Source organism: Macrobrachium nipponense, chromosome 6 (assembly GCF_015104395.2).
Source record: "Macrobrachium nipponense isolate FS-2020 chromosome 6, ASM1510439v2, whole genome shotgun sequence".
Lineage (NCBI taxonomy): Eukaryota > Metazoa > Arthropoda > Malacostraca > Decapoda > Palaemonidae > Macrobrachium > Macrobrachium nipponense.
Window position 1 is genome coordinate 117,942,389 of NC_061108.1, and position 23,043 is coordinate 117,965,431.

The 23,043-nt window shown below is 38.7% G+C and overlaps 1 protein-coding gene across 3 annotated transcripts in view; it reads left to right on the forward strand.

The window, feature by feature from the left end:
- The window catches only part of LOC135216041 (uncharacterized), a 60,172-nt gene extending 38,667 nt beyond the window's left edge, over positions 1 to 21,505 (forward strand). For all 3 annotated transcript variants that reach the window (XM_064250986.1, XM_064250988.1, XM_064250987.1), the window contains exons 2-8: positions 3,575 to 3,732; positions 4,585 to 4,891; positions 9,643 to 9,854; positions 10,162 to 10,545; positions 12,436 to 12,585; positions 12,821 to 12,898; positions 17,209 to 21,505. In XM_064250986.1, the coding sequence (XP_064107056.1) occupies positions 3,601 to 3,732; positions 4,585 to 4,891; positions 9,643 to 9,854; positions 10,162 to 10,545; positions 12,436 to 12,585; positions 12,821 to 12,898; positions 17,209 to 19,338 (3,393 nt within the window). In that variant the 5' untranslated portion in view covers positions 3,575 to 3,600 and the 3' untranslated portion in view covers positions 19,339 to 21,505. The remainder of the gene's footprint in view (positions 1 to 3,574; positions 3,733 to 4,584; positions 4,892 to 9,642; positions 9,855 to 10,161; positions 10,546 to 12,435; positions 12,586 to 12,820; positions 12,899 to 17,208) is intronic.
- The last annotated feature ends 1,538 nt before the right edge of the window (positions 21,506 to 23,043 follow it).

A 23,043-nucleotide genomic window follows, 5' to 3' on the forward strand; every position in this document is an offset into this window, starting at 1 on the left:
GGGACGTCAGCAGCAAGGCTTAGACAAAGTGTAGCCTTCCTAAGGAAAGATTCGTGCTCGGTGAGGGAATGGATGAGTCTAACTGGGGACCATTTCCTCGCTGGAGAAGTTTGTTTCCTTGGGGAGACTGCACCTCAGACCGTTACAATTTTTTTCTCAAGTACAACTGGAAAGAAAACAAGAATCTACACATGATCTTGGAAATTTCAGGAGAGGTAAAAACATCACTTGAAATGTTGGCTAGATCCAGTGTAGCTGTCGGAGGGCGTGTCTCTCAAGCTTCAGAGCCCCGACCTAGTGTTGTCTCCGACGCGTCCACCACGGGATGGGGAGCATCATTAGGGGGAAAGAAGAAGTGGCAGGCACCTGGAGAGGGGACCCAGGTGTCCTGGCACATAAACCTAAAGGAAATGGCAGCCATCTTTTTAGCTCTCCAGTTTTTCCAAGAAAAAGTCTCTCGTCGAATAGTCCAAGTCAACTCAGACAACACCACAGCTCTGGCGTACTTGAAGAAGTAGGGAGGAACACAGTCTCAGTCCTTTTTGCTCTGGCAAAGGAGATCTTGCTGTGGCAAGGGGCACTGGACGTCATGATCCTTACGAAGTTTGTAGCATGAGTACGTAGAGATTGTCTGGGCAGATCTCTTCAGCAGACGAGGTCAACTTCTGCCAACCGAGTAGACTCTGCATCAGGAGGTATGCCAAGAGCTGTGGGGGTTATGGGGACGTCCGCTTGTGGATATCTTTGCGACGTCCAGCAACGAAGAGGCTTCCACTGTACTGCTCCTCCCCAGTACTCGACCCAGCTGCAGTGACGATAGACACACTTCTCTGGGACTGGACGGATGGACCTGTACGCCTTTCCCCGTTCAAGATCTTAGGGGAAGTCATGAGAAAGTTTGCGGTGTCGGAAGGGACGAGAATGACTTTGTTCGCCCCGTTCTGGCCTGCGAGAGAGTGGTTCGCAGAGGTCATGGCCTTTGCAGTAGACTTCCCGAGGACGCTTCCAGTAAGGACAGATCTACTCAGACAGCCCCACTTCGAGAGGTACCTCAGAAGCCTCTTCGCTCTGAGTCTGACTGCATTCAGACTATCCAAAAGTTGGCCAGAGCGAGAGGCTTTTATACGTCAATGGCGAAAGCTATCGCCAGTGCAAGTAAGAGCGTTTTCCAACGCAGTGTACAATCGAAGTGGATAGTCTTCAGGAGTTGGTGCAAGAAGAACAGGCATTTTCCTCCACCACGACCTGTGAGCCAGATTGCTGACTTCCTTTTCTGAAAAGGGATCTAAAACTTGCAGTCTCTACAATCAAGGGTTATAAGAGTGTGCTTTTAGTTGTCTTTAGGCACAGAGGCCTGGACTTGGCGGACAACAGAGACCTTCACGATCTCTTGAGATCTTTCGAAACGATGAAGGTCAACAAACCCAAGTTGCTGTCTTGGAACTTGGATGTAGTTCTGAAGTTCCTCATGTCCAGTCCCATTCGAAACCTATAGGCATGAAGTGCGAGCTTTTATGAATTCTTCTTGGTTCCATAACAATGTCATAAAGGACATATGAGCTGTCACTTACGGTAGATGCAATTCTGTGTTGACCTCCCGTTACACGAAGGATGTCAATTCAACCTACAAGAGATCCTTTTCTCTTGGTTGTTCGTGTCTGCGGATACGTTGCTGGGATAGGGAGCCGACACTGATCCGTAACTAGTGAGTTATTTATTTTTAGTTTAACGCTTTTTAAAATTAAGCGCTAACCCTCGTGTTAGGATCAGGTGATCGGGATCGGTGTTGTGCTCCTTAATTATGCTAATAGGCATAGGTATATGGTCATATGAGTGGATTAGCACCCATTGACAAATGCCAGTTAGGCTTTGCCGAGTAAGTGGATAAGACCCCATCGGCAAACCCACAAGAGCTCTTACCCATAGGTCACATCCTCGCTGAGGCTCTTGAGACGAAGCAGACTCCTAAGCAATAGCTAGGAAGTCAACCCTCTGTCTGAAAAGATAGGAACCAAGGTTTATAAGAGGTCCTTCTTATAACTTGTGGTGTTTGGTCAGGAAGCCAAGGTTACCAGTGTCAAAGAATGCTTTGGCTTTTTTCTTGAGGGGCACCATCAAGGAAGTGCATTCATCCTGTCAAGACAGTGATATGAAAGTGTTGAAGGTGAATGCGCATGGACTGAGGGCTATTTCTACGTCGGTAGCCTTCCAAAAGAACATGGCACTCAATGACATCTTGAATGCCACATTTTGGCGTAGTAATTCAGTGTTTGCCTCTCACTACCTTCGGAGGTGAGGATTACATATGAGAACTGCTACTCTTTGGGCCCATATGTCGCAGCAGACAATATATTGGGGGACAGAGAGTAGCACTCTTCCTATCTTTTAGAAAATAATATGTTAGTTTGGACTTTTTAATTTTATTTCTTTTTATTTTTTATTTTTATTATGTTTATGTAGGTGTTTAGTTTTTGTGGTCTTGGGTAGGCCGCCTTAGGCGGACTTCCCTCCATTAGCCTTGGTTTTACGAAGTTTAACCAGATAGGCTAGGTCAGGTGGTAATGTTTTTGCTTCGCCCTCATAGTAGGGTAAAATGTTTTTGTCACAGTGTGGTCACGCCCCCATTGACAAATCATCTGGAGTCGCACCAAGCTACATAGGTCACGTCTTGCTGGCACCTCCAGTGAAGCATTAACAGCATTCGGTGTCTAAACAACACCTATATGATCTGTCACATTGTGGTCACGCTCCCCGTGACAGTTCATTAGAGCGCACCAGCTACACAGGTCACGTCCTTGCTGGCACCTCTAGGAATGCAGTACCGAAATTGGAGGTCTATAATATAGGATCTAGTTGCATTGTGGTCACGCCCCCGTTGACAGATCCTATAGAACTCAACAGCTTCACAGGTCACTACCTAGCTGGAGTCTCTAGTAAAGCAGAAGCAGACTTGGGTGACGGTACTCACGAAGTCAGCTATGCTAACAGTTAAGGAACCAAAATATCAATCATATATATGCAATTGTTTCCCAAAATCGAATCTGCCTCCCCCTTCCTCCAAAGGTGGGATTCAGCTATATATATATCTGGCAGGTAAGGTTCATGAACAAAATGATATTGTTATGATACAATAAAGTTTGTTCATACTTACCTGGCAGATATATATATAATCAAAGTGCCCACCCACCTCCCCTCAGGAGACAGTGGCACTAGAAAAATCTGACAGAAAATGGGAATGGTTCCTTACGCCCGCCTCCCAGCGGCGGGAATGGGTACTACCACCTGGCCGACCACTGCGTGTGCCGGGAGTTTTGAAATTCTGTCGGACTTCGGAGAATACAGCTATATATATATCTGCCAGGTAAGTATGAACAAACTTTATTGTATCATAACAATATCATTTTTGAATTTATTTCAGAGTTCTGTAACATAATTGAGTTTTTATTTTTGTAGAAATGTGTGTCAGTGTTTTCAAAGCAAAATTTGGAATTTTAAGTTGATAAGGTAACAGAAGCTGGTTCAGAAGTCTTATTTATGTATTGTTTTCCTTTAATTTTGCAATTTTTTCTTTCAGAGCTGAAATCAGTGTCAAGTTCCAAAATGGTAGATTTTGGAGTAGAAACAAGGGATCATTTTGAGGAATCAGAATTAACACTTTCTGCACCTTCCAGTGTTGGCTATTATCATGCCCATCAGGCACCTCGATTGTCATCTTGGAGACAAAATGACCAGGTAATATTTCTGGTAGTTAAAGTATGTATTTGAATACACAATATCTATGTAGAGAATTTTATATTATACACTGAAGGGCCAGTTGTATTAGAAGCCATGAAGACATTGAAGAATAATCCAGCCATTCTGAGACTTAGTATGGGAGGATGGTGAAATACATGTTTTGGTCCAGACAGTACCTGGTTATGTCTTGTGTTTTGGCATTCCTTTTTTTTTTTATTTAAAGTTGATGATTCTACCCTTATGGCAACACCCCCCATTTGAATTACCATTTTTGTGACTAACTTGTTTGTAATGAATAAGATAGCCTTGCTGATATACATGAGATACCCTTCCAAATGGAGATTTGATTGTAATATATGATAAAAAGGAACTTCCATTAATGTACGGTATAAGACTTTATCCATGTGGTTGGACATTGATTGTATTGAACTATCATATAGTTTTCCTTGTTAATTTTTATTGTAAACCTATAAAAGCATTTCTTTAGCTTATCTTTGATCTATTTAAGTCTTACTCCATACAATGAAGGCATCTTTGATGTGATTTCCATGTTCCCAAGCTTCAATGATCGAATTAGCTGTTGCTGAAGGATATTTGAAATATATTGGAGAATTTGTGTATTGAAGAAAAAATAAATTATCTTGTTATAGTAAACAGCATAAGCTTTTGTTTTGCCTGTCCCTATTTTTCTTTTTGCATGCAGGTACTGGAGCCAGGATCTCAACAGAATATGTTGGAGTGTCATTGGGGTTGTGCGGAGATTAAAATCTATCAAGATTTTGTAGCACTAGTACTGTGAACACTTTATCAGCCATTTAAAATAGAACATCACTCCCATCATCTTTACAGGTACTGGAGCCAACTCCTCAACAGAATATTATGGAGTCTCATCAGGATTTTGTGCAGGTTAAAAATGACCCAGAAAATTTGTCAAGATTTTGCAATACTGTGAATTCTATGCCAGCCATTGGAAATGGAAATTCACCACCAACAGAGAGCGCAGAAGACAGTCGACTCAAAGGGCAGCTTCTTCAAGAAATCACAAGAGCGGCTGAGACTTTTGAGCCTTACAATGCTTCATCTGTGTCATCTTCTAATTATCGGACATATAATCTTGTTCCTGAAGTGCCTCATCCATCTGAACCTGAATATGCTTGTAAGTTGATTTTATTCTTGGCAAGCATATTTCCATCAACAAAACGCTCAAAGATTGGTGGAATTTTTAGATGCCTATTATAAACACTGTAGGTAGTTATAAAGCTGTGTATCCTGTATGTTTGTGATTAACAAGTTATTGTAATATAGTTACCATTTAGGTGCTCATGATGGTTTGTCAGACCATACATATGCTGCCTCAGAATTAGACTGCTTCACTTTGATAAGAACTTTCCTGTTTTACAGTTGATATTTAGTACTTGTTGCTGGATATTGCAGACAATCTTAAGTTGGTTTAGATTACTTTGAGTAAGTCAATTGGTTGCGGCAGGTAGGGTGAAGTTTTATTATTGGCAAATTTTCTATTCTATCAATACAAACATATTTTGCTGGAAAGGCCTTCTAGCCTGTCTTGATTGTTTTGCCAAACATCTTAGACACACAAAATGGATCTGGTTTTTGCTGTCAACTGTGCTTCCAGCAGTGAGCAGTACTTGCAAGGTCATTACTATAACAGTATTTTAACAAGACCACTGAGTAAACATCTACTAAGCATTTCAGCTGCCTTATTCAACTGTTTTTTGCCAATAAGATATTACAAAAGTGTCAGACAAGGTTGTTATTTTGGCAGAAGATGTTTGAAACCCCACCCTAATTGCCAAAAATGTGAATTAATGCTTAATATTGGTAATTAAGGTAATTATCAGGGTAAATTGAGAGAGTAGACTAAAGCATATTAAGCAGGCACACTAACGGAGGTTTAAAAAAACGTCATCACACAAGTATCCCACTCATTCTTGGTATGACGTAATACAGTATTCTAGAAGGCCCGCCCCCTAAAGCCTTTTTTAATGTGTGTGTGTACATTTTTTACGTTCATCTCTCTGACTTAATTTTTCACACACAACTTTTTGATAATTGACATGTACTACATGAGAGGGTGTGGTGCTGGTATTCAAATGAGAATATTAATTGTGTAATATGTATATTGTTCCATGAAGTAACTTACTGATCATTTAACACGGAATATGCGAACACAATTAGAACCACTGAAAACCATTATTATCCTGCAGTTTCATTATTGCATAAAGTAACATTCAGATACTCACGAATTCAATCATTTCCTAAAGCCACTGATTATTTTCCATTGTTCTCTATTGTTTCATATATTCTCATATATTTTGAAGTCAGCCAATTTAAGAAAAAGAACACCTCAATGGAAAGAGGGAGATATGCAAATGCGCATGGTGTAAGAAAAAAAGTCTTAAAAGGTTTTCCCTGCCTTCCACGAGAAGTTGAAAATGACTACATATTTGCAATCCCTTGTGGGGCCTATTTTACAAGACAATTGTAAATTTTATGAAGTTACACATGATTTTTCTAATAAATGAATTTATTTTATTTAGTAAAATTATAATTATAGCTCACTATGAAAACAGATAAGAAATAAAATTAGTAACAAGTTCTGAGCATATTTGTTGTAAAATATTTACATAGATTTACCGAGAACGAAAATAATAAGTTTTTTGGGTTAATACACGTTTTTTCTCATATTTCTGTGCGCTTTTCTTTGCAAAATTACATTTATAACTGACATACTATCATAAAAGAAAAGAACTAAAACCAGTAGCAACCCCTTATTATATTTATGAACAAATTTACAAAAAGACTTCTTGTGAGACAGACAAGCATTACATCCTTCCTTGAAGTCAAGATCCCAACTGACTTGCTCATTAGCTGCCCAGTGGATTTTAGCCAGTCTAAAAGTTGCCATTAGTGAATTTATTGGCTATAGAAGTAATGGCACAACTTTCCCGCCTGATTCCCCCAAATCAATGACACATAATTTTGTTACTCACAATGAGTCACTGTCCACCACCTGTTATTGCTACTCGTGAGCATATCCATCCATTAGGGGTTAATGCATAGTAGTCCCATACTGAACTCCCCTTACTTTGTATATTCCTCTACACCCTTTGCAAAAGCAGCTTTGTATCATCGAGGACATAAGCTAAATAGGCAGTCGCTGAAACGGACTTTGATACAGCCTTTCTCCTGTCAAACACTGCTTACACCTCGTCTGTCACCATTCATTACTTCTGCGTCATAGTTACACGTTGCAACTAGCCTCTGTTGGTGTTCCTGTGAAATTTAAGTAAATCTACCCTTTAATTACTGATATAATGGCCATAATTACCCACATTAGGTACCAGTGCATATTTTTGCCAGTTAGGTCGGGGTTTCAAACATCTTCTGCCAAAATACCATCCTTGTCCAACCCTTTTGTAATATTTTATTGGCAAAAAACAGTTGGACACAGTAGCTGAAATGCATAGTAGGCTCTCATAAGATTTACCTAGAGGATTTTAAAGATATTAAACAAGTGTAGTTCAGAAGAGATTAAAGGGAACCATTGAGAAGTAAATGGCAGAAAGCAATTTGTCTCTAGAACCAAAGGTATGCTATGAAGAACCCTGAAGAGTTGTGCACAACGGCTATTGTAAGAAGAGTTGATGCAGGGAAGAATCAAGACTTAATTTTCCTATTAGTACAGTGAAACTTAAAAATATCCCGACTTCTTTGCGCAGGACCCTGGGGGGGATGTTAGAAAGATCTGGGGATTTCGAAACTTTCATAGTAGGCTAGCCTATGGTCTGCTAGCGTATGATATTACTGTATAATCTTATAACATTACTTTTAAAATATTTTGACATGATTTTCTTCTTATAAATCTAGCAATAATAATGATCAAATGGATATAAGAGTAATATGCAATTTCTCTCAGAAATAATAAGTTTTTTGATAAAAGAGAGAGAGAGAGAGAGAGAGAGAGAGAGAGAGAGAGAGAGAGAGAGAGAGAGAGAGAGAGAGACCGTGCAACTTTACCATTTATATGGAAAACCTTCAGTGTAAGCTAGGTTGGTTGGTAAAGCTTGATAATCATGTAGTTATTCAGCAGTAGGTAGAGTGATTGTTGACGTTACCTCTCACTCACTTCCATTTAAATAACGATATTTTCTGTGGTTATACTAAGGGAAAAATGTCTGCTTCTGTTGAAGTGTATTTGGAGATGTTCTCTCTGCTGATAACTTTGGCTTTTCTTTTGAATATCAGCATTAGAAACTGTGAATAGCATAGATGTTAAGTTGACTGACTGGTTCAATCTCGGTGAAAAACCAGGAAGGCTTCGTCAGGGTCATCTATGAGTAATACGTACTCCTTAGTTCACTCCAGGATCCCTTTTGAAGACTACCCTCAACTGTGACCCCTGTTTCCTATTCTGGGACCAACCCAGAACTTTCCCCTCTATCTTGGTCTGAGCATGGATTGGAAAGGATGGTCAGTGACTGATCCGCTCTCTCTGCTTGGGATTAGACAAAGCATGGCATGATGGATATTCCTAGCATGGTCATCAACCTTTTCTCTGGTCCTGCTTCTCTTGCCCCTATATTGCTGACTCTCTTGAGGCATCCCATAAAGACCAAGATGATGTTGGTACTGCTGGGAGCTCTCTGGCCTTCTGATCATCCAGGAATATGTCCCTTGCGGCCTCGCTGCAGTGCTGAAGCACCCCTGCTTTGGCTTTAGTCTTTTCTACCAAGACTTCTGCTGCTTATCTTGTTGAATGTGATGTTATTTTCACTACACTTTCTGCTTCTGTGGTGCCCTTTGTAACTCCCATCCATTTTGGGAAGCCTCCTCAGCTAACAGTCCTTGAAGAGAGCTTGTTGCCCTCCTTATAGTTCTTGGCCATCCTCATCTCCAGACTTAAAAAAGCTACACTCTGCAAAAAGATTTGCAAGTCTTCTGATAGACATCACGCTTCTTTGAAGTGGAATGACAATCACTCTTCTTAAAGGGATAACTGTCTTTGTGACTATTTTTGGAGTCATTGACCAGAGGTGGATGAATCAGCCCAGCTCATGACCTTGTTCATGATCAGCACCTGGTTCAAGAGCCTTTGTCGTGCTAGTTTGCCTGCTTGTCCTACTCTAGAGAGGACGACAGACTTATTTTTGTGTTGACTGTACTTCTCTGGAAGTACAATGGGGAGAATGCATTTCTACTGGCTACTGATCATCCTAGATCTTTGGAGCCAACTTATCATGTCCATGGACATAATAGTGTCTGCTCTTCTGGATTGCTGTCCAACACAGCAAAGTTGTAGATCATCTTTGTTCTTCTTCAGTGCTTTCCAATTGTGGATGGGTGTCCAGTTTGGTCCATATGGGACATTCAACCCCACAGTCCCCCAAACAGGCCAAAGGTCAGGCTGATGTTTTGCTTCCTTCTACTTCTTGCAAGACCTGTGGGTCCCTTATGTATAGAACAGTGGCAGGTTTAGTTGAAGAGGTACTTTAGAGGTATCATCAGGTCATTTGTGTGTTCATTGGTCTCATGGAAGCAATCAGGGGTCTCTCCTATCACCTGGTTTCATCAGATGACTGGACCTTAGAGTTTGGTTATGAGGTGATACTTGTCACTCTGCAGTGGTCCATGCTTGCGCAGGGCACGCTAGTGAAGGTCAGTTGTTTGATCTTTGGTTTAGAAAATTCTCTCGCCTCAAGTAGCTTTTTTGTGCTGCTTCTCCCACCTCACACGTGAACAGAAGTATTATGCATTAGATGGGAGATTAAAAATAAGCAGCCTTGTGGTACGTTTTATTTTGTTTAGATGTATTTGACATTATTTTGAGTGACTTTTTAACAGTGTAGCTTTTTGCCTATATCATATTACTTATCTTGCTTGTAGTTTCAGAAACATCCCAATGGGTGTGGACACGCTCTGCCAGTGATGACCGTAGTTTTGCTGGCACTTCTTCAAACAAAATTTTGGTTGAAAATGCAGTTGGTGCCATTCAGTACATTGTGCCTTCACAGTTGGTTGCAGATTCATTTCCATCATCATTTCCACCTTTGACAGTTTCAGAAGCGCAGTCTTCCATCATGCCATCAAATTCAGTGGTACGTATTGTGTTGTTAGACCCTAATTATATTTATAAGTGTCTTTAAAGTTAGTAAGATTGATAAAACCTTGTATACTGCCTTTTGATAATTTTACAGGCTAATGGGAGTTTTTTTGGCTTTCATTATTAAATTAGCAACCCACAGAATTGGTCATGTATTTGATGTTCCTGTGGTTAGAGGAACAATCTATATAGTGCTCTAAAGTTACTGATGTTAGAACAAAGTAAAGGTGACCTGTAGGTGTAATATCAAATGCTGTTCTACATACTGAAAGTATTAAGTATTGAAATCTTTACGCTGTCAGGTACATCGAACACAGGAGTCATCAGTATCAGTGTCGTCATCTGCTCTAGATCTGTCACCAGCATCACCCATTCAGGCATCTTCTGTCCATCCCTCTCAGACATCTCCTGTTTCTAATATTCCCACCTCATCAGCCCACCAGTTGATGCCATCACAGAACCCTATTGGTAATTTTGACACGGGAACACAACAGCAAGAGCTGTCTTACCACCAAAATATTGAAAGCAGTATGGCCCTTGCACCTCCTCCTGACGAAGAAAATGAGGACACCCCACCAGATGATGTAATGTCCTATCCCCCTGAACTAAAATGTGATCGTTGTGGAGCTGTTTTTTCTCATAACCAGCACTTGAATCAACACTTAGATGACTGTAACTGTGCACCTGTAAGTATTGTATTTGATGCATTTGTCTATTTGCTTTTTAGTATGTCTAATACAAGAGTATACATTTACTTTTCTGTCAAATTAACCGTAATGGTCTAGTAGTTAATTTCCCCATGGGGGTATTGCATACAGCGAGTCTTACGCGACAAGATTCCCTTAGGTCCGCAGCTGTATTGCTTTCTGTTATGCACTTTTCATCCTCTTTACACCAACTTGTCCAACGTTGTAACTTTGATCACTTAGATATTTACTTCTTAAATAAGAACTAGTCCTTCCAACCAGAGCCATAAGTCTTGAAACAGATCAAGGTTCTTTTAAAACTAGCTTAGACTAATAGCATTATAAAAATGTCATTTCACAATATTATTTTAAATTTGTTGATGGTATTGTGGCGGGATGCACTAAAGCAACCCCCACACCCTTGATCCCCCTTACAGACTAAAGTCTCCTCACTACACAACTTTCTACTTACATTATCTGTAACCAGACTCTTGAATAAAAGGATATTTAAACTACTCAAATACCTTAATAGTACTATATTTCCTAACATATAACACTTAAAAACAAATAACCAATGCAAATCCACAACCTAACATATACAAATCAACTCAAGATTATATGACACATATATAGCGGCCTTATAGCCGAATAGTACCTCCAGCGCTCCAAGCACTCCAACTATGGCACTTGAGCCACAGTGCCGTGGCCAACGGTACTTCCACATCAGTCGTACTATCTGTAGTCAATATCAATCCAAATTCGTTCCTGTTGTCAACTTCTCGAATATCTATCCTCCAAGAATGATTCCACTCTCAATTCCAAGGTCCAGCCATAGTCGGCATTATCAAGATCAATCTTATAGCCTTGCTTACAATAATCAAGGTTCGTTTCAAGTCATCAACATCAATCGTACAATCATCCAAGAGCAATCCAATCCGTTATCCAATTCCACGCAATAGTCTGCAATCCAATACTATATGCTGGGAGACAAGGAGACAATAACTCCTTACCTACCACTTAATTGGCGAGCACTGTATTATAGAGGAAGGTTAAGGAGGAACTGCAGTCCTGTAAAGAAACGTCAACCATCACTAACATTCAAAGCTAACCAAGTAAACAAATAAATAACAAACAGTTATAACTCAATCCTATCACTCACATCCACACTAAAAAACAAAAGTACTTACTGTCAAAATCAAGAGGAAAACATTTACTCTCTGCTGCAGCCAAAGCCAAAAAAAGCACTTCACTCGAAACACTCGCTATCATACTAAACTACAAAAACAAACAAAAAATAAACAACTTCCTAAATTACACTCACAGTTGTTTCTATCACAAACTACAGCTCCACCAACCACCTCTCTCTCTCTCTCTCTCTCTCTCTCTCCTCTCTCTCTCTCCTCTCTCTCTCTCTCTCTCTCTCTCTCTCTCTCTCTCTCTCTCTCTCTCTCTCTCTCTCTCTCTCTCTCTCTCACTAACTGAAGAATTTGGCAACAGAAAATTCAATCCTCCACAGTATGTCCTGGCTAAAGGCTTTGTAATTGAAAATTGGAGTTCGGGTAAATCAAAAGAGATTATGACTATGTAGGAAAAGACCAAAGTGATCAGGTAGAAATGAAAGACAAATAGCCATGTGGAGGGTTTAGATGGCAAAGGGGTGCTGTAAAGAACTATTAGTACAGCCAAGCCATTTCAGTCTTTGATATTTATCTATATTCCTGCCTAAGGACATCACATCTGTCAGAAACTGTATGTGTAATATCAGCTAGATGCACCACAGGCATGGGTCTATGTTTTGTAGTCAGACTAGTTCAGAATCTCCTTTATTTACTTTGTAATACCTGTGTCTCTGCTGGCTAGAGTTATTATTGTTGTTGGTTTAATATACAGGTGCTACCAGACAGTTGTCTACAGGTTGAAGAAAATCCATCAACCCAAGTGACAGAGGAGAATAAGCGTCCTCAGAGACATCAGGCAGACCAGCGATCTTTTTCATGTAAACAGTGTGGGAAGTGCATTTCAAAGCCAGAAAAATTAAAGGTAAAGGTGGTGGTTAACATTGTTATTGCTATGAAAGAGGCTATAGTTATATTTTTATCAAGATTTTCTGCATTGGAGGCCACTAGCTTTCTACTACTATTTCCCCCCTATAATTTAACTTACTGTAAGGAGATAGTATAATTCTTTTGTGTAGTATGTTGATTGTATTACTCATGAATACTAACAGTATCTGTTTTTTTAGTAGGTTGAGGTTAAGACTTTCCATTACTTACAGGCACATGAAAAGCTGTTCCATTGTAATGAGTGCGCTACTACATGCAGTACAAAAACTATGTTAGCAAGGCACAAAAAGGTAGGATATGTTTTCTCTCTTTGCTGTGCTTTTAGAGGTTTGTGTTTTAACTAAGATTGTATGAAAATAGTTTATATGGCTATGCTCAGACTTTGCCTTAATTTTCTAGCTTCTACAGGAGTGCTGGTCTCTCAGACTGCTGTGTAATTTGTTTATAAACTAGATTTTTCCATACAGACTGATTACTGAAGTGCACATTTTGTTTGTCAAGATATGTCCCAGACAAAAATTCTTCAAAGAATTACTTACAGTAGGGCACTACAGAGTGTCCATAGCCAGATCCATAGGTTCCCAACTGTCAATCTGGTTCATTGTTTTTGTAGTCTAGACCTTTGACAGTCAGAGCAGGGGGCAGGGAGATGGAAAAATTTTTTATATCAAGGGGTTTGTACATGAAATTGTTTTGTTATGAAGAATTACATTTGTTTCACAATAGTGCTAATCCGTAGGTGGTTAATGCTATCAATGCTGTCTTTGCAGTGTCCCTTCAGCCCCTAGCTGCAATCTATTTCATTCCTTTTTCTGTACCTACATCGATATTCTTGTTATACCTTTAAAACCTCCTCTACTCTCAATTTCCCTTCCAGTGCTGAATGACCTCATAGGTCCCAGTGCTTGGCCTTTGGCATAAATTCTGAATTCCAATCCATTCCACAACATCCTATTACTTATAGTCCTCAGTATTTTTGTTCAGGGAAATGTAAGATCTGTATGTATGGAACTTTGAATTCATAAGCCTCCATGCATCTTTACTCAACACTCCAAAGGTCAAGGAATTATATGTCTAAGAGGCAGAACCCTGAAAATTAAAACTAGTGACAGAGGTCATAATTACAAACTCTTATAGTGTCTATCATATTTGAAAATAAGGAACTTGAAGGAAGTGGTATGCAGCAAGAGCTCATACTGATAACGGCTCTCCTTGAAGAGATAAAAGATCATACAACTTCTTTTATGTTCCCCTTGAAGTTGCCAGTAAACTGCAGTAATATCTACTCTACCACAGAATATCACATCACATCATGTACCCTTAGATAACTTGTAGCAAATGTGGAATTTTATATCTACATGATCTTTTTATTCCTTTTGTTGGCAGGAAGGAGTTAGATGTAACTTTTCTGGAGTTTTTGGGTCTGTAAAAGTAAAAGGATGGTAAAGGCATAACATCCTGACCAGGCAAAGGAAGTCATTAGTGTTCTTGGCACAGCGTAATATGATGTAACAAAGAGCACTGTATACGTATTGGTTTTTCCCTGATGCCTTGGGCTTCTTGACAGTGTCTGTAGCAAAGAGAAAGAACTATAGAACAGGTCTTTTTTCCGTACTGCCAGGTGCTTCTTGACAGTATGTAGCATTTAGAAAGATGTATGAACTGTAGCCTACAGTGTGATTATGCTTTTTTTTAACAAAGTTTACAATAAAAATACAAATGCTAAAAGAAGAGAAATTGTCAGTAGAAGATCAGTAAAAAAAAGCTTATTCTAGGTACTCAGAAGGAGCGTAGTGAGACTAGTGTTTGTTGTAGAAATTCCTCAAATGTTCTTCATATGTATATCCTTTCATCATCAAAAATGAGATATGGTAGATGTAAAGGCTTCTTACCTAGACTGACAGACCCTTTTGTGTCAAAGGTAAATGAGGGAGCTTGCTGTTTTGGAACATTGGCACAGACTGAGGCAGTGGTTCTTCCACTTTACAAACCACAGGAGTTTCAGGTAGCCTTTCATAGGTATTTGTTGAATCTATATGGCATGAAGATCACTTCATCTGAAAATCCATGGTTTCTGAGATGTTGCTAGATAGTTTTCAGGTGTAAATATGTAGGGTCCCCAGAATCAAGTTGAACCTGGAGAATTTACTCCCTGTTTAGGAGGTTCCTTGTTTAGCTCTTGAACCATTCTTCTTGAGGTGATTTAAACGGGTAATTAGATGTTCTAGAATCTTAACCAAAATCTTTCCTGATTATTGCAAATGGAGGAAAGCTTTAAAGTTCCAGGGAATGCTCATATATGTATAAGGTGTTTAACTTTATGATGCTAGATCTGACAAGGTAAGCAAAAACTTGGTAGTTTGTGTTTTGAGGTTCCCATAGCACCCCAACATGTTTTGAGGTACCCATAGCACTCCAACAGCTTTAATGTTTGGATGTGTTGATCATTTTGGAGAGAGAACCTTGGCCCCTTCTTGTCAGACATTCTGTATCCATGCAGCGTGCTCATAGCACCTTTTCATTCTTCATTCTTCATTCTTCTGTGTATTTATATTCTTTGTTTCCAACAATTCAGGCTTCATGGTACTTCCCTGAAGTTTAAAATGCAACAGTAGTTGTGTTGTTGGACAGGACTTTTATTTTTTGGGGGGCTTATTAAAGTTTTTTAAAAATAGAAAGGCTTCCTTCAACTTCAGGAAGTTATGTGATAAACTGTCCTGTGATGAGCAGTCTCCTGCTGCATACAGGTCCAGAAAGTGAACTCCCATCCTTCTTTTAGACATATGCCACGAACTAAAGAACTTTGGAGGAGATACAAGCATATAGTACTACTATTCTCAGTTTTAAATATTTTACCACCGAAAGAGATGTTTCCTAATGGCATCTTAGATGGAAACTAGGTGACTTTGTTGAAAGACATTTGCTTAGGACCCAGTCATCGTAAAATCAGGGAACTACCCTAATCTTTAATTCAAGAATGGGTCCATGTTGCCTATCATGGCTTTTCAGAAACTAGCAGGCATTTCTGAATTCCAAAGAAACTCCTGCATCAACCTGTCTTCATTGTATAGACTGTGGTAACCAAATTGTCTGAATGCAAGGTTAAAGATGTAATCCTTGAAGAGAGTTTCAGACCTGATTTCACCCAGTCAACTGAAGGCCCCTTTGAGGATACAACTGAAAAAATGTTTTCTGTTGATAAAGTTCCTCAGGAGTCAAGAACATCACAATTAAACCTTTCCAAAACTTAGCTGGAACTTGGGTAAACATGTATACTGTACTGGGTATTGGCTAAAACAAAGTAGAGCAGCTAGGATTATTGGTGGTAAAAAGTTCCCTTTTTAGATGAGTAAATGAACCAAGGGTACAAACTCTGTCTTGAGTGAGGTCTGTGCGAATTAAAGTTCTGCAGGTTGAGGTTGATGATGATGTGTGAGAAATATTCACTAACAGTCAGCAGTGCTGACTGTTAGTGGAAAGCTTTTTGGTTGGTAAATTAGAGAAAAGTTTACGAGTGTTTTATGTCTTTTGAGTGCCAAAAGTGGTGTTGCATCCTTGGGAAATTTGACTAATTTATAGTTCTTATTTAAGAACTATTAACTTTCAGTAGGCGTGTAGTCTCAAAATGTGATTTAGTAGCCTTTTTACACAGACGACCTTATAAAAAAGAAATGCCCTCAATGCTGGGGTCACTTATCTGGCTCTAAGGCATGTTTAAATTCTTGATTATGGACTTAAGTCAATATTCATGAGATAAAGTCATAGTATGTATTTTGTTCTTTTATAAAATAGTTTTTATTTAGAAAATTTTATAGTTTAAGTTTCTGCAGTGAATTTTCTTTCATTTGTGGCTGTTTTGATTTTAATGTACCTTCCCTCCAACACTTGATTGTATTTGAAGCAAGAGTTTTATAATTCCAGTCTAGGAAGTTCAGTATTTATGAAATAGAGTATCAGTACAAGATAGAAAGAGGCAACAGAATAAAAGTAAAGAAAAAAATTGAAGTAAACTGAAAAATTAGTAAATTAAAAGTGAAGAAAAATAATGGAATATGAGCTACAGTAGTAAGAATTTACATGTGTTTAATCCTAACCACCTTAGAGTTTTAGAACCCATATGTACGTACATTAAAAACCTTGAACTTCATGTAAATCATGTTTAATTGTCTTTTGATTTAACATTTGTGGAATACCTCATTGTCCATTATTTTTATTTTTCTTGTTTATTATTTATTGTTAAAGTTTGTCCTTTTAAGTTTTCACTAGATGTATTGTATTAGTCAGTGCTCTATTATAAATGTAGTAATGTTCTGCTTACAAAGCCGGATAATGAAATCCATTTTAGGAATAATTGTGTATATATGAAACATGAAAATTGATCAAAAAGAATGTATATTTTGTAAAGATGCCTGTCATTGTGCTTGAGTTATAGTTATTATGTGTTTGACTCTCATCAAAGTTTTTGCTCTTTTAATAATTTTATTTAATTAGTGAAATCATTTTTCAATTAAGCATATTTATGAAGTATCCTTACTGTATTCTGTTTTCAAATGACACTATAGTATGTTGAATGTAATTCTCATGTTTTTATCTGTTGTAGATACATACTGGTGAAAAACCATATTCGTGTGGGGAGTGCAAAACAAGCTTCACTGAATCTGGGAGTTTGAAAGTTCATATGAGGCAGCATACAGGAGATAGACCATACAAGTGTTCATTTTGTAATGAAGCTTTCAGTGGTGCTGGAATGTTAGCTTCACACAAAAGGAAACACACTGGTGAGAAACCTTATGTTTGCAGTGAATGTGGTGCAGCTTTCAGGCTTCTGTCCACACTCAAAAGTCACAGTCGTAGACATACAGGAGAAAAACCTTTTTCTTGTGAGTTATGTGGAAAGTCTTTTACGCAGAAAGCAGCTTTACGACGCCACAAAAGGACTCACTTAAATGTAAAACCTTATGAGTGTGATCATTGTGGTTTCAAGTTTCGAGAAAAAGAAAATCTCAGAAGACATCTTCTTCTCCATAAGACTGTTTGGCCATTTATCTGTGACATTTGTGGAGCAGGTTTCAACTATAGTAAAAAACTTGAAACTCACAAAATGCTTCACAATGGTGGAGATAAGCCTTATAAGTGCAATAAGTGCTCTTCAAGTTTTGCTTCTCCAAAGTACCTTACGCAGCATAAAAAAAGGGTTCATGACAGAAAAGGTTCAGTTAGGTGTGAAGAATGCAATGCCACATTTACCAGAAAAGAGACTTTGCGATCACATTTACGAATTCACAAAGGCTCTGATCAATATGTATGTGAACAGTGTGGGGCAGCTTTCAACCAGAGAGCAACTTTGACAAGGCATACAAGAATTCATCTTGGTTCAGCAGGAAGTGATGGATCTTCATCCAAAGAAAGTTATACTTGTAAATTTTGTAAAAAAGTTTTCACAACCAAGAAGTCTTTAGATGGCCACCTGATGGAAACTCACGTGGTTGAGGATTTTGCGTTAGAGTGTCCAACTTGTCATTTAGGGTTTTCAGATCAATGTGAACTTGCAAGGCATAGAAGTACACATCATCAAACTTTAAGACCTGTTGCAAATGCAAGTGAAAGTCAGAGAGAGGTAGTAAAAGATAAATATATTTGTGAAGACTGTGACCAGACTTTCCTTAAAAAATGGCAATTAAGGGCACATTGGAAGTACTGTCTCTGTAGGGATCTTGATGCAGTGGATAGTGAACCAGTAGAGGTTAAACCAAACATTTCCTCACAGAACAGTAGCAAGGAAGTGAATGCCATGAAGTTAGTGTCAGCTGTGCTGGCTGCAGCAGGTAGCAGCTCAGGTAGTGAAGTTAGTTACCAAACTTCCCAGCACTCCGAGACATCGTCAGTGTCAGTTCCGTTAACTGTGGCTTCCACCTCCAGTTCACAACAGTCACAGCATTGCACATCATCTCAGGTCACTCAATCTCACAATGGTGTATATGAACATGTGAATGAAATTCCTCAAGAATTATCTTATCAACAACCAGCTCAGGAAGTCCCTCAACATTCCTCAGATGTTAATGTTATGCAGTCATTGCAGGATCCACATCATCACAACTCTGTTCATGATAATGTTCAGCATGTAGATCGGCAAACAGTCTTGCAAGGAGAAACTCAGGGAACACTTTTACAACACTCACTGCAAGAAGATATGCAGCATCATTCATTTGACTTTGATATTTCGCAAAATGAATTCTACAAATCTGTCCCTTCATTGCAATCATCATCTCATCCTCCCCACCACAGTCAACATTATAGTCACCCTGATACCACCCAAGAGTCCTCATTGCTTCATAGTTCAGTTCTTCAAGATATCAGTCAAGAACATGATTCGTGTGAAGATCTGCATGATGACTTGCATCATTCTGGCACTTTTTTAAGTAATCAGCGAGAGGTTACACTTCAAGAAGCTGTACATCATCAGCGGGGACAGCATAGACTTGACCACATTGAACATGAGAATAAAGATCAAGAAAGTGAATCTTTTCATTCTCATTCCGAAAATTACCAAAATACATTTCAAGATCAGTATCATCCATACAATCGATGTCAAGTTTCAAAAGCAGAAGAGAGGTATACTACCAGGACTGAACTCCAACATTATGTTTTACAAGACCCAACTGGTACTAAAGTAAGGAATGCATGTCCAAAGTTGTTAGGATCATATAATAATTTGCGCAGTAAATATTAATTGTAAGTTAAGAGGAAAAATATTTATTTTTAATCCTTTGTTTCTCATATATCATGTTTATAAACATGTATCTTTTGTAGGGTATTTTATAATAAACCATTTCATATTAGATTTTAAAAGTTTTAATGTTGTTGATGGATATGTATATTATCATAATTTATATAAAAGAATAATAATTCTCTAATGGTTCTTTCCAAAGGTAGATAAAAGGAAACAGTTTTGTCAAGGAGTAATAGTAATATTTATTGAACAGTTAATGGGAAGCACAAATTAGGCTGATTATTACATCAGGTTATTTAAATGTTGGTGAGCTGGTGCCCATCATTATTTCATTAAGTAATTGCTGAAGGAGTCACTTCCACTTTTCTGAGTATTGTATTATGTTTAGCAATAATTCTAAGAATCTGGGTAATTGATTTAAGTATTTTTAGTACGTATTTATATTTGTCTGTACAGTATTTTGTTGTTATTTATTTGTTGAGCCATTATCTTCAGTATATTAACTCAAATATTTTCCTCATGTTTCTGTACTCTTGAGTAAAGCTGTTCTTCCAAAATTGTTTGTATGGCACACTATAAGCAGCAATTAGTTTTGGATTGTCTTTGAGGTTTGTAGTACTATAATTTTGTCATGTGTTACTGAAATGTGTTGGTCATTGATAGTAGAAAATATTAGTTGATAGATAAACTTTGCAATTTACTGTAATAATTTTGTAAGTGTACTAAGTATCAACACACCACTTTTTTTTCATTGCTGAACAAAAGTGTTTGTATGATATATTGTGAAGTATCTTATTAGCTTATTTTACTTTTTGAATTTTGGATGATTCTAGGGTATAGTTACCCTTTACTTCAGTACCAGGGAAAATGATACATACAATTTGTTGCCATATATTTTTCTTTCTTCACCATGGAGCTATATTTGCTACAGTCTGTTTGGCTGTCTGTATGCTTTCTTTATGCTTGATAACAACACTACATGAAAAAAAATGAACAAATTTGATAAACTTTATTTTTTTAAGTGTTTGCCATTGATGAAGAATACCAATTTTTTACCATAGACATCACATGACTTTACCAGTATCCACAAAAAATTTTATCAGCTTAGGGATTCGCCAAATGTAGTTGCAATTAAATTTTCACCAAAATTTGCTTATGTTTGTAAGTTGATATGTCCAAACGGACATAGCTGCTTTTGCATATTTTGTTCTATTGTTTGTTGCTGGCAGTTTGATTATGATCTATTGCTTCTTGTGATCTTTATCTACCTTTAAACTTGAATAATTAGGAATATTTAGTAAATTGGATTGCTCTGTTATGATATTTTTATTTTAACTGCCTATAAATCTTTTAAGATGAAAGCAGGTTTATTTAAATCTAAGCTAAATGCAACCACGCTATTTGCATGGTTTTAACATTGAATTGACAATCTCCCTTCCTTTGGGTTGAGCTCTTAAATGTTTATTTTTTTCATGTCAAACTCACAACTACTTATTAATAATTGCCCATGTTCATGGTTAATAAATTTCCTGTGACATATCAAGTCTTGGCTTAAGAAAATGGTAGTAAGCAGGTAAGTGCTTGCACTTAAGTTCATGCATCTTAGTTATAAAATAGTCAGCTGTCTTCACTGGATTGCCTCAGTCATTAACTCATTATATGAGGTTTACTTATTTGCTCAAAGCACCAAGTGTGTTTGTCATGCAATGTGAAGAAAACTTTGTATTTCATTTTCTCAAATGAGATTCTTTCTTGGGCCAGGTGAGTTTCAGCCTTGTAGCCACTCCTAGGACCAAGTTCATTTGTGGGGATTGCCACTCTGATTTTGGTCTTTTTTGTCATTTGTTGACAATTCGGTTAATGTTTAACTGATTTAGCTACTAACTTGCAAACTAGTCATTCAGTAGTTACAGCTAAGAAGTGAATTCTTTTTTCATGCTAACGAGACACTTTTCCCATTTCATTTACTATTATTGTTGTGAAGAGTAGGTGTAATTTGTTTTACTTATAGTCCTTGTTTAGGATGATTTTTGGCATTTTGGATGATTGGCTTTGCAATTACACCTTATGTTTGCCTTATATGCATAGCTTTAAAAATCTGATTTTTGTTTCTTGTTTGGTTATTATTGTATAATTTGTTCATGAAACTTACCTGACAGATATATATATAGCTATTTCTGACGTCCGACAGAATTTCAAAATTCGCGGCACACGTAGTGGGGCGGTCAGGGTGGTAGTACCCATTCCCGCCGCTGGGCGGCGGATATCAGGAACCATTCCCATTTTCTATTCATATTTTTTCTGTCGCCGGTGCTGCAAACATCTGTTTACAGTACCTCCGTCTAGGATTTTTTCATTATCTCGCTTAATATTATCTGGATTGACTTTTGGTATCGACTTCTGGATTGTTGGATTGGCACGCGGAATAGTGGATTGGTTTTTGATTTTGGATTGGCTTTTCTAGATTCAGTATGTCTGGATCAAGTTCGGGAAGTTACACCTTCTCAGCCGCCGGAATCAGCTTCTGCCAACAGAATGGACCTTGCACCAGGAAGTCTGTCAAAAGTTATGGAAATTGTGGGGACGTCCTCTAGTAGACCTGTTCGCTACATCGAGGACGAAGAGACTTCCTCTGTATTGCTCCCCGGTTATGGACCCGGGGGCAATTGCAGTGGACGCGTTGCTCTGGAACTGGACAGACCTGGATCTTTACGCCTTTCCCCCATTCAAGATCATGGGGGACGTAATGAGAAAGTTCGCAGCGTCAGAAGGGACAAGGTTGACTCTGATTGCCCCAATGTGGCCAGCAAGAGAGTGGTTCACAGAGGTCATGACGTTCCTTGTGGACTTCCCAAGAACGTTGCCCTGGAGGAGAGATCTACTCAGACGCCTCACTTCAAAAGGTTTCACCAAAACCTCTCCGCTCTGGCCCTGACTGCGTTCAGACTATCGAAAAGCTGGCCAGAGCGAGAGGCTTTTCAAAGGCAGCTGCGAGAGCAATCGCTAATGCTCGAAGAGCCTCTTCAAGAGCTGTCTACCAGTCTAAGTGGTCTTCCTTCAGGGCATGGTGCAAGAAGGAAGGAATTTCCTCTTCCACGACCTCTGTGAATCAGATAGCAGATTTCTTTCTCCATCTAAGAAATGTGCAAAAATTGGCAGTTCCTACAATCAAGGGTTATAGGAGTATGTTGTCTGCCGTTTTTCGCCACAGAGGAATGGACCTTTCCGACAATAAGGATCTGCACGATCTCTTAAGGTCGTTTGAAACTACCAAAATTCCACAAGCAAGACCGCCCTCATGGAATTTAGATGTGGTATTGAAACATCTGATGCTTAGTCCCTTTGAGCCTCTCCATGAAGCTTCTCTAAGGGACTTAACGAGGAAAACGCTTTTCCTAACTTCTCTGGCGACGGCGAAGAGAGTTAGTGAAATCCAAGCGTTCAGTAGCCTAGTGGGTTTCAAGGGAGACAGCGCTGTCTGTTCGTTGAACCCTTCTTTCTTGGCTAAGAACGAGAACCCGTCTAATCCTTGGCCAAAGAGCTTCGATATCAAAGGAATATCGAGTCTCGTGGGTCAAGAACCAGAGAGAGCCCTGTGCCCTGTCAGGGCTCTCAAGTTCTATGTGAATAGGACTAGAGAGATAAGGGGTCCCTCAGGTAATCTCTGGTGCTCGGTGAAGAGACCGGATTTACCGTTGTCGAAGA